The sequence below is a fragment of the Balaenoptera musculus genome, chromosome 19, assembly GCF_009873245.2.
Source record: "Balaenoptera musculus isolate JJ_BM4_2016_0621 chromosome 19, mBalMus1.pri.v3, whole genome shotgun sequence".
Classification (NCBI taxonomy): Eukaryota; Metazoa; Chordata; class Mammalia; order Artiodactyla; family Balaenopteridae; genus Balaenoptera; species Balaenoptera musculus.
The window spans coordinates 14,495,464-14,511,806 of record NC_045803.1 but is presented as its reverse complement, the minus strand read 5'-3'; the positions used below and the strand labels follow the sequence as shown (position 1 = coordinate 14,511,806).

The following is a 16,343-nucleotide window of genomic DNA, read 5'->3' as shown; positions in this document are numbered from 1 at the left end:
CCTCCAGGCTGGAGTCTGAATTTCTGGAGCCTTGAAGAGGGTTAGGTCATGGGTTAGAAACTGGGTCAGAAGGCTGAGTTCCTTATACAAAGGGTCAGAGGACCAGGTCAAATATCAGGGTCCCCGATATGGACAGTTAGGGTTCTGGGTCAGAGGTCAAGAAGTGAATCTTTAAAAGATTGGGGCTCCTGGTTCAGAAGTTCCATGTCAGGGGAATTCCCTGGCGGTCCAGTGGTTAGGACTCTGGGCTTTCACTGCAGGGGCCTGGGTTCAATCCCTGGTCGGGGAACTAGGATCCCACAAGCCACGTGGCGTGGCCAAAAAAAAAAAAAAAAAAATCATGACTTGTAAGTTCCTTGTCAGGAGTTAAGTTTTGGATCAGGGCCAAGCTAGAGATCAGGGCTGAGGTCAGAGGTCAGGGTCAGAGGTCAGAGGCTGTGGTAAGAAACCAGGGTCATAGTCAGAAATCATGTGGTGAGGTATGTCGGGGTATAGACCAGGTCAGAGGTTAAAGACTGGGGTGAGATGTCATAGGCTAGGGTAAGATATCAGGTTAGGATTCAGTTGTTGGAGTCAGAAGTCAAGGACTTGTGTCGGGCTGAGGGGTCACAGTTTCAGGTCAAGGGTTAGGGTTGGGATCCAGGATCAGGGGCTATGTCAGAGGTCACAACCTGAGGTGAGGAGTGGGATCAGAGGTAGAGGCTGGGGTCAGAAGCCAGGGTCAGGCTGGGGTCGATGACAGCTGCTGGGTCAGAGGTACAGGTCGGAAGTCGTGGGATGGGAACAGAGGTCAGGGGTGCGATCAGAGGTCTTAGGTCAGGTGCTGGAGTCAGTGGCCGGCCAGCAGCACCTGCGCCCCCTCTGGTTCTGCAGTGTTTGCCCAGCCCATCGTGAGCCGGGCCCGGCCTGAGCTCCTGCACTCACACTTCATCCCCACCATCGGGCGGCTGCGCAAGCGGGCGGGGAAGGTGGTGTCCGAGGAGGAGCAGCTGCGCCTAGAGGCCAAGGCGGAAGCCGAGGAGGGCGAGCTCCTGGTGCGGGATGAGTTCTCCGTACTCTGCCGGGACCTGTACGCCCTCTATCCACTGCTCATCCGCTACGTGGACAACAACAGGTCAGCATGTCCCCAGCCGTCCCCCCACACACCCCAGCCTGACCCCCGGCTTCCTCGGACCCCATCTGACCTCTCGCCTCTGACTTGCTATAAACTTCTTGCAATTCTCACTCAGTCCTACCCAACCTTCTGACCCCCAGCCCCTGTTGCTTATGGACCAATAAAAGCCAGCCTGCGTTTTCTCCCCTTCTGCTCCTTTAAACCTCCTGAATCTGAGGCCCTGTGAGGATTGCACTATCAGCCATAAGGAGCCGTACTTCTCTCCTCCAGCATTGCGTCTTCAGGCTTGGGTAGACAGGATGCCTGATTTGTGCAGTGAAGTCCAATGGTCAGGCCCTCCTCCATCACTGAGAGAAGAAAGGAAGATAGTCCAGATCCGGCCAGACTAACTTCCCCCAGAAACATAGGTCTTTATAAAAGGGCAAGCGCAGGTATCAACCAATTGCGAACATCTCCCTAAAATCAGAAGCAAAGTTTAAAGAATTATTGAGTCTTAGATGCAGCCAAATCCAGGGATAGTGAGCAAGATTCAACTCCAAGTTCCCTGTGGGTTGAAAAAGATTTTAAGGTTGCATCAGGGCTTTGTGAGAAAGGGTGCTTGGATTGATTAGCTATGTCTGTCATGGAAGCTGAAGCAGAAAGCAGTGGTATGCATGCTGTATACATCCTTGTACACCCAATTTTGTTCTCATGAGTGGGTATCGCTATAGGGTAGATTCCCAGGAGTAGGAGTGTTGGGTCAAAAAGTATGGGCAAGTAAAGTGAGGTATACTCACACAGTGGAATACTACACAGCAGTGAAAGTGAGCAAACTGTTGCAACACCCAGCAACATGGATGAATCTCTCAAACGTCAGGTTGAATGAAAGAAACCAGAAAATTTTAGAGTACATATCGTATCATCTATTTATGTAACATTCAAGAACAGACCAAAATAATTCATGGGCTAGGGGACTTCCCTGGTGTTCCAGTGCTTAAGACTTCGCCTTCCAATGCAGGGGGTGCAGGTTCGATGGGGAGCTAATCCCACATGACTCGCGGCCAAAAAAACCAAAACATAAAACAGAAGCAATATTGTAACAAATTCAATAAAGCCTTTAAAAATGGTCCACATCAAAAAAAATCTTTAGGGGCTCCCGTGGTGGCCAGTGGCTAAGAATCCGCCTGCCAATGCAGCGGACATGGGTTCGAGCCCTGGTCTGGGAAGATCCCACATGCCGCGGAGCAACTAAGCGCATGTGCCACAACTACTGAGCCTGCGCTCTAAAGCCTGCGAGCCACAACTACTGAGCCCGCGCGCCTAGAGCCCGTGCTCCGCAACAAGAGACGCCACCGCAATGAGAAGCCCGCTCACCGCAACGAAGAGTAGCCCCCGCTCACCGCAACTAGAGAAATCACGCGTGCAGCAACGAAGACCCAATGCAGCCAAAAATAAATAAATAAAATAAAATTTTTTTTAAATCTTAAAAAAAAAATTCATGGTCTAGAAGTCTGGATAAGGGCATCTTTCAGACCAGGGACTGGAAATGTTCTATTTCGTGATTTGGGTGGCAGTTACACAAGTGTGTTCACTTGGTGATAATTCATCAAGTTGAAACTTTGTATATATGTTATACTTCAATAAGAAGGTTAGAGAAAGAAAAAACAATTTTTAAGGAATGGTCATTGATAATTTTTTTTTTTTTTTTTTTTTTTTGGCTGTGTTGGGTCTTTGCTGCTGCGTGCGGGCTTTCTCTAGTTGTGATAAGGGGGGCTACTCTTCGTTGTGGTGCGCGGCCTTCTCGTTGAGGTGGCTTCTCTTGTTGCGGAGCATGGGCTTTAGGCGCGTGGGCTTGCTTCAGTAGTTGTGGCTCACGGGCTTAGTTGTTCCACAGCATGTGGGATCTTCCCAGACCAGGGCTCGAACCTGTGTACCTTGCATTGGGAGGCGGATTCTTAACCACTGTGCCACCAGGGAAGCCCTCATTGATAATTTTTAAATCATCTGAATGGCCAGATTACCCTAGAAAGCTCTATCCCTCCCATTGGAGTCTCCGATCCCCTCCCCTGAGGTCTCTCCACGTGGCCCCCTTCTGTGGGGGTCCCTGCCCTCATCCCTCACCAGCCCCTCCCCCTGCCTGCCCAGGGCACACTGGCTGACCGAGCCCAACCCCAGTGCGGAGGAGCTGTTCAGGATGGTGGGCGAGATCTTCATCTACTGGTCCAAGTCCCACGTGAGTGCCCACCCGCCCTGCCCCTCCTCTCTATAAGCCGAGAAGCTGCTGCCCAAAGATGCCCTCCCCCACTCTGTCTGATCCCCAACACTGTCTCCCCCAACCCCCAGAACTTTAAGCGCGAAGAGCAGAACTTTGTGGTCCAGAATGAGATCAACAACATGTCATTTCTGACTGCAGACAGCAAGAGCAAAATGGCCAAGGTGGGTGCTTTGCTCTGGGAGGAGGACTTAGCGGGGAGGGAGGGAACAGCCTCCTGGGCTTCCTACCTGACCCCTCCTCACCCCGCCAGCCTGCCCTGTCCTAGTCGCATTCCCTGCAGCCCTCACAGCAGCCCCATCTCCCGCCTCCTTCCTCCCCCCCCTTCTCTCATCCCCATCTCCTCCCTCCCGTCTTTTTCCTTCCCCCCGTTTCCCTCTTCTTCCCCATCTCCTCCCTCCGCCCTACATGCTTTCTCCTCCCCATCACCCTCCCCATCTCCCTGTTCCTCATCTTACTCCTCCCTCCTCCCCATCTCCCTCCCCCATCCCAGTTTCCTCCTCTCCTTTCACCCACTTCTTTCCTTCTATCCCATTATCCCACATCTCCCCCTTTCCTCTCCCCTTATCCTTCCCAGAAGGACAGGGTCTAAAGAACAAACCCACCACCCTGAGTGAGGTCTGGAAATGCCCAGCTGGGGGATTTGCATCAGGGTGGGGCAGAGGAGCTGCGGTTAGGGCTGACTTGGAGGGGGCCTGGGGTTCTCGGAGGAACTGGGGTAACACTTCTTGTCTCTGTCTGCAACCTGATGAAGCAGGCGGGAGATGTACAGGTCAGCCCCACGTCTGGGACCTTCCGCATGGCTCTTGGCTAACACCCTCTACCCCGCTCCCAACCCCAGCCTCTGCTCTGCCTCCAGAAAACCCCTGCCCCTGGTTCCCCACCCCTCATCCTTGGCTCCTAGCCCCCATCCTCTTTCTCTTCCTCCACCCCACCTCCCACCAACCATTCCCTTCCCGGCCCTCAACTTTTGGCTGTTGAAATTTTTTTAACATTTGTTTAAAAAATAACCAACTCCCCTCTCAGCTTTCCCCAAAGCTTCAAAGCACTTTGGACTGAGGTCCCAGGGAATGGGAATGGGGGTGGGAAAGTCACGTGCATGGTTGGAGTTTAAGGCCTGGGCTCTGGAATCAGATGCACTTGGGTTGGAATCCTGACTCTTGGCAGTTAGCTGTGTGACCTTGGACAAGTGTATTAACCTTTTGAGCTTTGGAAGGCATCCAGTCAGTGGCCCCCCAGCCCCAGGGCTCGTGAGGACCCAGTGAGGTGCTGCAAGTGCTGGCACATGGGCCATGCTCCATATCACAAGCTGGCGTGGGTGCGGCTCCGGCCGAAGCTTGTCACCGGGGCTTCTCATTGGCATGACTGGGGTGGCCCAGGCCGTGGGTCTGCACCCAAGGCTCCAGAACATGGCTGTGGGACTCTGTGCTCTGTGCTTCTGCTTCCAGATCTTTCTGGATCTTTCTTGCATCTTCTGTCTCCTTGTCTGTCTCAGTCTCTCAGTGTCTCTCTCTCTCTCTCTTTTTCTTCCAACTTCTCTTGTCTCTTGGGACTCTTTACAGTTCTACATCTTCATTTCATTCTTGGGAACTCTGTCTTGGGCTCTGAAGGGGGGCTTGTAAGTGTTGTGTAGGGGCAGGAGGGGTGTCCTACTGAAAATTCTGGGGCGATTCTGGGAGAAGACTGCTAGAAGTTGAGAAAGCCTGGAATGGAGGGAAATCTGGAAGGATTTGGGATAGAAGTTGGAATTTGGGATAGAGGCTTGGGTCTGGGAGGGTCTAGGGTCAGGGATGGGGGTCTGAAGTGAAAGATCAGCAAGGTCTGGGGTGGAAACTGGGATGGGACGGGGCTGCCTAGTATTCAGGCGGGGGCTGGAGTGTGGACAATGGTAGGGGCCAGGCTGAGACTCAGGCTGGCGCTGAGCCCCCGTGTCCCCACAGTCAGGTGGCTCAGACCAGGAACGCACCAAGAAGAAGCGCCGGGGGGACCGGTACTCCGTGCAGACATCGCTGATTGTGGCCACGCTCAAGAAGATGCTGCCCATCGGCCTGAATATGTGTGCACCCACTGACCAGGAGCTCATTACACTGGCCAAGACCCGCTATGCCCTGGTGCCTGCTCAGCCCCTTTCTGAGAACCTACCAGGATGCCACTCAGCACTCACCACTAAGCCCCTGGGACCCTACTGAACTCCCAGCATCCCACTAAGGGCCCTCCCTTAGGACCCTACTGAGCCCTTCTCCAGGAGCCTGAGGATTCACTGGGCCTCCTAGGATGCCCTGAGCCTTCCCGCAGGATGCTGAGGACCCTACTTGGGATGCTCTCAGAACTCTGGGACCAAAGGACCCTAACTGGGACCCCACTGGAAACTGGAAAGGCCACTAAGACCCTTGGGACCCAAGGACCACACTGAGCCTTCAGGGACCCTACTGAGCACCACCCCCCTGCCATGCCAAACCTGCTGGGACCCTGAGGACCCCAGCTGAGACACCATGAGCCCCCCTGAGACTCCCCCAAGCCCTCTACCAGGACCTCCCCAAGTCCCTCAGGACCCACTGAGCCCCTCATGACCCCATTGGCCCCCCCCCTGAACCTCTGGGTTCCCACTGACCTCTCCAGCTCACCACATCTTTCCCTCAGGACCCTGCTGACCCCTCCCCCGGGACTCTGTTGACACCCAACTGAGCCCCCAAAGGCTCTCAGGGGCCCAGTGAGCACCCTGTGACCCCAAGTAGCCCCCAGGATTCTAATGGCTTCTTCCGCAGGACCACACCGAAACCTCTGAGGTCTCAAGGGTGATTGGGATCAATTGACCCTGCCCCTGAATCCTTCTAAGCCCTCTGGGGCCCCAAAGAGGCCTCCCAGGACCCCTTTTAATCCATCGTATGGGATAAACAACCCCCTCCCTGATCCTTTTTGGCCTCAGGGACCCAAGAAGCCCTCCCAGGACTCTTGCCCCAAGACCCTAGAACCCCAGGACCCTGCTAAGCACCCTGACAATCTACTAACCCCCAGGGCCCTGAAGACCACTGACTCTCCCCTGATATCACAAGCACCCCCTTTCTCCTCCTAGGACCTGTTGAGTACTGCTGAGATCCCTAAGAGCCCTCCTGGGCCCCTCTGCCCACTTAACTTCATCATGAGGGCCCCCTCTCCTGGGACCCTAAGGAAACCCCACCCTACTGATCCCTCCTTTAGCCTCCGTGTAAACCCCACCAGTGACTTGGGTGATCTGCCTGACCCCCTATGACCTCTGCTGACCTTATCGTCTCCTTCTAATCCCCCTCACCCACCTCTTAATCTTCAGAAAGTCCCTGCCCATCTCCTACTTACTCCCAGCCCCACTCTGACCCTCTTCTGACCTTTTTTGACCTTTGGGGATAGCCTCATGTCACCCCCTACCTCCTCTCACACCCCCAACGAGGCCCCTCTAATCCTGTCTCTTCAAGGTGCCTCTGTGGCCTCTGGCGCCCTCTAGGACTCCTCTCTGACCACTCCTGACCTGTGGATCCTTTCAGTTTCTCTCGGATCTTCCCCACACAAGCCTCTCACCAGTTGCTGGGGTGATGGGGCTGGAAGGGAAAGGGTTGTAGGTCAAGGAGGACGCTTGGCCCTCCAGAGTGACCCAGCCTGTCATGTCTCCCCAGAAAGACACAGATGAGGAGGTCCGGGAATTTCTGCAAAACAACCTTCACCTTCAGGGAAAGGTACGCTTCCTCCTCCTTAACGTGCAAACGAAACGGGCATGTCGGGTTAATAGCAAGAGTAACAGCCCACGTTTGAGCACTTACTATGTATCAGGCATCGAAAGAGGGACCTTGTATTCGGCACCCCAGTGAACCATCACAGCATTGAATGGGGGACGGAGCGGCCGGAGAAGCCCACTCTGCGCAGAGGGGCGCTCCGAGAAGCCCGGCTGAGAGAGGAGGGAGCGGGCAGGGGAGGGGCCTCATGCTGACCGTCCTTCCTCCTCTCAGGTCGAAGGCTCCCCTTCTCTACGCTGGCAGATGGCCCTGTACCGGGGCCTCCCGGGCCGCGAGGAGGACGCTGACAACCCGGAGAAAATCGTGCGCAGAGTCCAGGAAGTGTCTGCAGTGCTCTATCATCTGGAGCAGGTGTCTTACTACTGAGTTGCCGAAGCTTGCGTCTCTGGGCGGGGCCTGGGGCGGTCCTTGAGCCTGTGGGCGGGGCCTGCGGTTGAACCTTGGGACTCTGAGCGGGGCAAGGGGCGGGCCTTTAATCTGTTGGGGGTGGTGACAGTTGAGTTTAAAGCGAGACTTAGAATGGAAACTTTGATCTGGGGGTAGGACCTGGAGCTTAATCTTGGGCCTGGGAACGGCGACAGGGGCAGAACTTTGGGTCAGCGAGTCAGGCCCAGTGAAGACGCCTTGACTCTGCGGGCAGTGCCTTGGGCGGGTCTTGAGATTGGGGCGGGGTCTGGGTAGTGGCCCCGGGTCTGCGGGCGGGTCGTAGGAGGGAAATTTCAGTCTGGAAGCAGAGTAGTACAGGTCAGAACCTTGACTCTGTGGGTGGAGCCAGGGTGTTTCTTCGGCCCTGTGAGTCGGGCCTGAATTTGGACGTGGGCACTGATGGGCAGTTTCACTCGGGGCTGGAAGTGAGAATCAGACCAGGGGCAGAGTCTGGAGACGTGACAGATAATCCCGCCTCCAGATCGAGCACCCTTATAAGTCCAGGAAGGCCGTGTGGCACAAGCTCTTGTCCAAGCAGCGCCGGAGGGCGGTCGTCGCCTGTTTCCGCATGACCCCCCTGTACAACCTGCCCACGTAAGACCCCCCCCCCATGGAGGAGGTAACCTCTAGGGGCCTTGGAGAAAGAGTGGCTGAAGAGGCAAGAGGATGGAGTGTCAACCCCAGTGGGGTCTTGGGGAGCGGAGATGTGTGGGAGGACAGAGAGGCGTGGATGGGGAGGTCTCGGCGACACCGCACATCTTTCCCCCGAAGGCACCGGGCCTGTAACATGTTTGTGGAGAGCTACAAGGCGGCGTGGATCCTGACTGAAGACCACAGTTTCGAGGACCGCATGATAGATGACCTTTCAGTGAGCTGGGGCCTGCCTGGGAGTGTCGGGGCAGAGTGGAATAGGACTGGGGCCCAGCCGTCCATTGTACACCTCCAGGGGTGGGTCGCCCTTCGCACTGGGGGGTATGGGAACCAGGGCCCCTGGCTTGGGCAGAACCAGGGGAGGGTGCAGGATGTGGGGGAAGAGAAAAAAAAAACAGCCCAGCAGGGCTAGAGGGGAGACAGGTGGGGACCCTAGAAGCCCCTCCCCCGAGCCCCACACCTCCCTCCAGAAAGCTGGTGAGCAGGAGGAGGAGGAGGAAGAGGTGGAGGACAAGAAGCCAGACCCCCTGCACCAGCTGGTCCTGCACTTCAGCCGTACCGCCCTGACTGAAAAGAGGTGAGGCCCCTTCCTAGGTCCCAGAGAGAAACCCGCTACCTCTGCCCACTCCCGCAACCTCCCTGTTACTCAAGAGAGACCCTCTGTGTGGGAGCCCCATAGCGGATCTTCTAATATCATTTTACTAGGACAGGCAGAGCTCCCACGTACCATTGTGCAGACTGAGCACTTCACAAGGGTATCTCCTCTGAAGTGTTCACATCACAGGCAATATTGATTTAGGCTTTTTCTAGAAGAAAATGTCTTGCTCAAACAAAATCAGTATACTACAGTATATTATAGGGAGAAAATCAGAATATCATGACAAATTTCCAACAGATGGCAGTGAGGAAGGGGGGCCTTTTTCTAATTCACACAAGAGCTTCGTGTGGGCTAGTGGCAGTCATGGGAATAAATAGCAGTGTTTATTAAATGTTTTTCTATGTGTCAAGCATCATGCTAAACACTTGACATATAGATCCTCTCCCTTAATCGTCACACTATGAGATAGATATTATTATCAACTTTTTTTTGTGGATGAGGAAGTGGAGGCACAGAGATTTGTTTTTCTTATGTAATATCAAGTCAGGAGGTAGAGAGTCCAGGGCTGGGCAGTGGCACAATGACACTGACAGGGACCCAGGCTCGTTCAGGATGTCTGCCCTGCCATTCTGAGCTGTTGCCTGGTGGTTACAAGATGGATGCTGAACATCCAGGCGTCATGACCACATGTCAGGCAGAAAGAAGGGGAAAGGCTTTCCCTTAAGCAAGACCAAAATCTTTTTGTCCAAGGAAAGCTCTCCTTGGTGGGCTTCTGCACATGTTTCATTGGCCAGAATTCTGACATCAGGCCACCACAAGTTGCAAGGGATACTGGGAAGCTGAGTATTCTGTTTTCTGTCCTCTGGGATGGCAATGACCCTGGAGTTAAGACTATCCAGGTTTGAATCCCAGTACAAGCTCTATGGTTTGAATCCCAGTACAAGTTCTATGACCAATACAAGCTCTATGACCCTGGCGAAGAAGGATCTTTGTGCCTCAGTTTCCCTCATCTGTAAAATGGGGCTAGTAATCCAATTGACCCTTGAACAATGCAGGGGTTAGGGGTACTGACCCTCCATGTGGTCAAAAGTCCAGGTATAACTCTATAGTTGGCCCTCCGTATCTGCGGTTCTGCATCCATGGATTCAACCAACCATGGATTGTATAGTATTGTAGCAGTATTTATTCTTAAAAATGCACTATAAGTGGACCTGTGCAGTTCAAAACTATATTGTTCAAGGGTTAACTATATATCTACCTAATTGAATTACTGTGAGAATTAATTTGTTATTATATACAAAGCGCTTGGAACAGAAACCAACCTAGAGTAAACTCAATGGGTGTTGGCCATTACTTCTGTGGTTATTAGTATTATTATTATAGAGGAGACCTAAGGAGGTGGTTGGTCATAGTTGTCAGGTGAGCCAACCAGTTGTCAGGTGGCAAGATGGCCCGGGAAGCTCCAGGCTTCCATCACACCATCACAGCAACCCCAGTGGAAAGGGAGCAGCTCTATCAATAGCTTCAGCAAAACTCCCAGAATGAATTCCACTGGACCAGAGTGGACCACATGACCATCTCTTACCTATTATTGTAGCCAAGCAGATAGAAAGTACTGATTGGCTCAGCCTTGATCACATGCCCAGTCTGGCAATGGAGAGTCCTACCCCATCTGAACCACACAGCCTGAGCATGGGGAGGGGTGGCTCTCCAAAGGAAAACTGGAAGCTGTTATAAGATGGGGTTCCTCTTACTGGGTCCTGACTGTCTCCCCACTTACTTCCTCAGCAAACTGGATGAAGATTACTTGTATATAGCGTATGCCGATATCATGGCAAAGGTGAGGCCCTGCCCCCATTTAGGGCAGGTTCCCTTCCCCCTCAGCTGCAATGCCTGTCCACTGAAAGGGCTGGAACTGGCCTGGGGTATCTCTTCTGTTCACCATCATCTCTAACTGATGCCCTATCCCCAGAGCTGCCACCTGGAGGAGGGAGGGGAGAATGGCGAAGCTGAAGAAGAGGAGGTTGAGCTTTCCTTTGAGGTAGGTGGGATCAAGTAGTCCCTGAAGAAAGGGATGGGGGATCCTGACTTCATTATCCCCCATTCAGTCAGCATGTGTTCACAGAGCAATGCTCTGGGCCCGGCCCTGGGCTGGGTGATGTTGGGCACATAGCAGCGGCCAGGCCAGTCTACTGGGGAGACAGCTACATCAAGCAGACAGTAACAGCACAGAGTGTCCACCGTGGTGATGAGGGGAGCTCCAGCAAAATGGTCAGGGCGGGAATGGGGAGGCACGGGCAGAGGGGTCAAGGCAGGGGGAAGCCAGGGAAGCTCAGGGGGTCATGCGGGCCCAGGCAAGACGCCTGATCCAGCCCGGGGGCAAGGGTTTCAGGGAGGGTTTCTCAGAGGAAGGGATGTCTGAGCAGAAGGATAGAAGGAATGTGCCAGTTGAAGAAAAAGGGAAAGGTGTTCCAGGTAGGGGCACAGCATACGCAAAGGCCAGGCAGTGAGAAAGAGCTAGTAAATGCAATTAACCCATCCTTTCACTCATTAAGGTGATCAGCAAACATTTCCCCAAGTTTCTCAACCTTTTTTGTGTCAGGGTCCCCTGTGGCATCCGATGAATCCTTTCTCAGAATCATGTACTTAAATATATAAAACGAATCCATAGCAGAGGAAACAAGCATATTGAAATAGTTGTCAAAATATTGCTTTAAAAATTTGTGATACAGTAATCGCTGTACTTCTTTATTAATCTACCAAATAACAAGAACTAACAGTGGATCCAGTAGCTACGGTAACTGATAAGTAGTGATGAACATAAGTGATATTTCGAGGGAATTCCCTGGTGGTCCAGTGGTTAGGACTCGGTGCTTTCAATGCCGGGGGCCTGGGTTCAATCCCGCAAGCTGCGCAGTGCGGCCAAAAAAAAAAAAAAGTGATGTTTCGAGATGTCTTCAAAAATGATGTGATATGGAGACATCTGTGATTTGTATGGATGACACAGCCATGGATTCTGCTAATACTGCTGTGATTTATGGCCTCATCCATAATGGAAGGAAATGCTACATTTCAGATGGAGGGTGGGAAATATAAAAATATAACTTTTTTCCCCATCCATGTTCACAGACCCCTGGGATTTTATCCGTTGACCCCTTGGAGGTGCATGGGGCCAGGTTACAATTGCTCCATGCCCAGCCCTGTGTAGGTGCAGGAGACAAATCGCAGACTTAAGTCCCAGGGGATGATAGAAGGAGCTTACAGTTGAAGGAATGAGCCAGGGGATGTGGCTGGAGCAGGAAGGGCAGCGGTGAGGGCAAGCCTGTGAGAGGGCAAGGCTGGGCTGGTGAGCCTGGACTCACTCAGCTCCGTGGGCCGGGCTCTGCTGCAGGAGAAAGAGATGGAGAAGCAGAGGCTCCTGTACCAGCAGGCGCGGCTGCACAACCGGGGCACCGCGGAGATGGTGCTCCAGATGATCAGTGCCTGCAAAGGTGCCCTGCACGTGCATTCAGCTCCTCCTGAGTAAACCCATCCTGTCCCCAGCCCACCCATCCCCTGTGGACCCAGCGGGCACACTCTCCCACCCCTCATGCATGTGGATTGCACTCACGCACTTGCCTTGCAATTTCTCACCAATTCCTTCAATGCTGATCACCCCTGCATACGCGCCCTTGCACTCTCCTCTGCCCCACTCTCTGACATCCCCCGGGATGGCTGTTTTCTGGTGAGTGAAGAACCCTGCTCCCAAACTGAGTGGACCATCCGTTGCCTACCCCACCCCCCAACCCATCCCCTCCAGGAGAGACGGGCGCCATGGTGTCCTCCACCCTGAAGCTGGGCATCTCCATCCTGAACGGAGGCAATGCCGATGTGCAGCAGGTAATGGGCGAAGGGACTTGGGAGGGGAGCTGGGAGGGGTGGGAGGTTCCTGTGCGACCCCCAGTTCCCCCTCCACTCCCACCCCCTCTGCAGAAAATGCTGGATTACCTGAAGGACAAGAAGGAAGTTGGCTTCTTCCAGAGTATCCAGGCGCTGATGCAAACCTGCAGGTGGGCTCTAGTGCACGTCTTTAGTGAAGCTGCCTGGCGTGGCTGAGCCCCCAGTCCCCGCGCCACCTCCGGTTCCAGGTCTGTTCTCTTGGTTCCAGGAACAGGGACACACTCAGACCAGCGCAAATAATAGGGAGTTTATTATAAGGATTCACATGGAACGATAAGGGAGGCAAAATGCCACAGACTTTAAGAACGGGTTGTATTAAGGATCCAGACAGCTGGAGCCGGAAGGTTGTTGAGTCTTCAAGGGACACTCAGGCAGCAGGGACTTGGGGCTCTTTCCGATGACCCCTATTCGTGTGGCTCCACTACCGTCTGCCTTTGTTCTCCTCTTGCGGTTGACTGACTTTCACTGCCTCTCTGAAGCTTTTGCTAATTGATGGTTTCTGTTTCCTTCTGATTTCAACTTTTATACATTTCATCCTTGCCCCACCTGACCTCACAGCTGCCACTGCATAGCTTCTCTCAGCTCTTGGTTTCTGCTTCCTCTTGATTTCAGCTCACTCATGGTTTACGATAGCTCACCACCCTCCACCGTGGGGGAGCTACCAGTCTCTGGAAGAGAGGAGGGCAGAGGCCTCAGCACATCTTCACCATCTTTCCTTTCTTTCCCTCAGTGTCCTGGATCTCAATGCCTTCGAGAGACAGAACAAGGCAGAGGGGCTGGGCATGGTGAATGAGGATGGAACCGGTGAGGCCTTCTTGGGCTTCCCTCTCCCTGGGGCATCCCCTTCTTTCAGGATCCACCCCCCTCCCCCCCAATTGCCCAGAGCTCCCTTCCACCAAGACACCTTCCCTCCCCAAGAGCATGCCCAGGTTTCCCCCCTGCAGTGGTCCCCAGTCCTGCCCCCCCCCCATTCCTCCAGAGTCTCCCTCCCCATGGTCCCACCCCTGGGTGTCCTTCTGTGTTCTCTCACCCATCACCACATGGACCCCACCCTCCACATGCCCCAAGTCTCCAGCCCTGCTTGCTGTTCTCTCATTAATGTCCCTAATCTGAGTTAATCGAGTCTCCTCTTTGCCGTGTTGTGACGTGCCTAACCTTTCTGCCCTGATCCTCGCCTCCTGCCTCTCCACCTGTACCTACCCATCTCTCTCTTTCTCTTCCCTCTTCTTTCTTCCTCTCTGCTTTTACCCTCTTCTTGTTCTCTTCTTTGCTTCCTTGCTCCTTGTCGCTCTCTCTCTCTGTGGGTTGTTTCTCTCTCTGTGTCTGTGCCTTCATCCCTGACCATGTCTCTGTGTGTGTTTTTCTGTCTGTCTCTCTGTCCCCTTCTGCCTTTCTTTTTCCCTCTTTTCTTCTGCTTCTTCCTCTCATCCTGTTGGCTGCCCCAGTCATCAACCGCCAGAACGGTAATTCCCCTAGTCCATTTCCCGTGCTGTGCTACTGCCACCCCTTGCTTCTAACCCCGAACCATCCCCTCCACCTGGGGGCTGAGGATTTGGGTCACCCAGGGGAGGGAGGGTCCATGCCCGAGGAAAGTCTCGAGATCAGGGGTCCAGAGACCAAGATTCGGGTCCCAGATTAGCCACTAACAACACATGGGACTCTTACCTTCCGTAAGCCTCAGTTTCCCCATGTGTAAAATAGAAGCTAGAGAAGATGGCAAAGATCCCTTTCCAGCCGGATGTTCTCGGACTTCCAGACCCAGATTCTCAGTCCCGAGGTGGGGTGAACCCCTCTCCCACCTGCCCTGCTGTCTGCGCCCGCGACCCCATGTTGATCGAGTCTGCGGCTCCCATCCACCAACCAGACTGGTTGCCCCCAAGCAGCCACTCTGATTGGTGTGCGTGCCTCCTCTGCGCCTGCTCTGGTTGGCCCGAACCTTCACTATCTAGCCTTCCCTCCCCTACAGCCCACAGTGATTGGCTTCTTTCAGATGCCCGTTCTGATTGGCCCATGTTTACACGCCTCCCCCTCTGCTTCTCCTGGATTGGCTGCTTTCAAGGCATCAGAGCCAATTGGCTGGCTTTGGATTCCCATCCCCCTGCTCAATCCCCTCCAGCTCAGAGCCTTTGCGTGAAAGTGACTCTGACCCCCATAATCCATTAACCGCCCCACGCCGTCCTGGAGGGGGGCTGAGGGAGGTAACAGCAGCCCGAACCTCTGCTAGGTCGACAGACACTCCCAGCTGTCACACAGGTGGTGACATCAAAGGGACACTGATATCGTAGACAGACAGTTGAGGCCCCAGCTTCATAACTCAGGGCACCTCAGTTTCCATCTGCTGATGTCCTGGACTCTGGTGTCATGGATGCCCGTGGACCTCATGCTGTCTTTAAAGTGATGGCTGCTCCTCCCTGCGCGCCCCATGCTTTCTGCATGCGTGTGCAGCGTGCATGGGCCGTGTGCATGCGTGTGCAGCGTGCATGGGCCGTGTGCATGCGTGTGCAGCGTGCATGGGCCGTGTGCATGCGTGTGCAGCGTGCATGGGCCACGTGCATGCGTGTGCAGCGTGCATGGGCCGTGTGCATGCGTGCTGTGTCCTGGCGCATCTGATCCCTTCTGGCCCTTTCCCCCCTCTTCCACCCAGGAGAGAAGGTCATGGCAGATGATGAATTCACCCAAGACCTGTTCCGATTCCTGCAATTGCTCTGCGAGGGGCACAATAATGGTGAGGAGGAGGGCTGGGTGACAGAGAGAGAAGGCCAGGGTTTGGGGTCGATCTGGAAGGGTTGCCTGAGTTAATCTCCAGTCTCCTCTTCCCTTTATCAGTGATGGCCTCAATCCCCCCCATCCAGGCCTTGTCCTCAATCCCATTGTCGTTCATTCTTTACTTTCAGCCAGTGTCAAGTGCTGCCTGCCCACCTTCCTAAATCTCTCTTGAATGTCTGGAGCCTAGCCACTTTGCTTCACTTTCACCTCCTCTAGCCAGTCCAATTCCCCAAAAGCAATCTGCCAAAACCCAATTTGGCCCAAAATCAATTTTCACAAATGAGCAATTCGCCACATGCCATTTTTCCACAGGCATTTTGCAGCAGCTGCCAAAGTTCAGTAAATGTGGTAGATTGCCATACTCTGGGTCAGTAGAGGGAAAATTTGCCTGGCATTTTTAAATGAATCTGTTAGAACCACCTATTAATTTTGCTTATAAAATACTTGGCCACGACGAAGGCCTACAGACTCTTTCCTAACTTAAACAAGTTTGAGTTTTCACAACTTTTGTTCTGGTTCAGGCAATATAACCAGATCAAGGATGACACAGCAAGTTAATTAAATACATCATTGGTGAGAAAACATAACCTCGTGTGGCACACAGCTTACGTTAAAGGAATAGTTGAAATTCTGAACAGTAAACATTGTACCCGACGCAGTTTCCTATGACAAACATGTACGGTCTCAAGGTTGTGGTTATAACACTTAGTGGGTGATAAGAAACCACAGACTGCCCAGAAGTTAACCTTCACGACAAGAATGGGAGTAATTATAAATCAAACCTCCATAGAACCTGCACCCCACTTGGCTAGTGTTCTTCAAGGTAAACATCTT

General features: G+C 53.5%; 1 protein-coding gene and 1 long non-coding RNA gene across 3 annotated transcripts in view; one reads left to right on the top strand and one right to left on the bottom strand.

The window, feature by feature from the left end:
- The window catches only part of RYR1 (ryanodine receptor 1), a 116,670-nt gene that overhangs the window by 62,388 nt on the left and 37,939 nt on the right, over positions 1-16,343 (top strand). Inside the window, exons 67-84 of one of the 2 annotated variants that reach the window (XM_036832498.1) lie at positions 874-1,114; positions 3,239-3,326; positions 3,437-3,529; positions 4,123-4,137; positions 5,306-5,476; positions 7,013-7,072; positions 7,343-7,480; positions 8,037-8,149; positions 8,327-8,423; positions 8,677-8,783; positions 10,593-10,644; positions 10,777-10,845; positions 12,196-12,295; positions 12,604-12,683; positions 12,777-12,853; positions 13,474-13,547; positions 14,189-14,206; positions 15,388-15,468. In XM_036832498.1, the coding sequence (XP_036688393.1) occupies positions 874-1,114; positions 3,239-3,326; positions 3,437-3,529; positions 4,123-4,137; positions 5,306-5,476; positions 7,013-7,072; positions 7,343-7,480; positions 8,037-8,149; positions 8,327-8,423; positions 8,677-8,783; positions 10,593-10,644; positions 10,777-10,845; positions 12,196-12,295; positions 12,604-12,683; positions 12,777-12,853; positions 13,474-13,547; positions 14,189-14,206; positions 15,388-15,468 (1,674 nt within the window). The remainder of the gene's footprint in view (positions 1-873; positions 1,115-3,238; positions 3,327-3,436; positions 3,530-4,122; positions 4,138-5,305; positions 5,477-7,012; positions 7,073-7,342; positions 7,481-8,036; positions 8,150-8,326; positions 8,424-8,676; positions 8,784-10,592; positions 10,645-10,776; positions 10,846-12,195; positions 12,296-12,603; positions 12,684-12,776; positions 12,854-13,473; positions 13,548-14,188; positions 14,207-15,387; positions 15,469-16,343) is intronic. The other variant, XM_036832499.1, reaches the window with a different exon arrangement.
- LOC118884704 lies at positions 12,977-15,221 on the bottom strand. Its single transcript, XR_005017360.1, has 2 exons — positions 14,409-15,221; positions 12,977-13,411 (listed from the first exon to the last, which is right to left on the bottom strand). It is a non-coding gene; the product is annotated as an uncharacterized LOC118884704 (long non-coding RNA).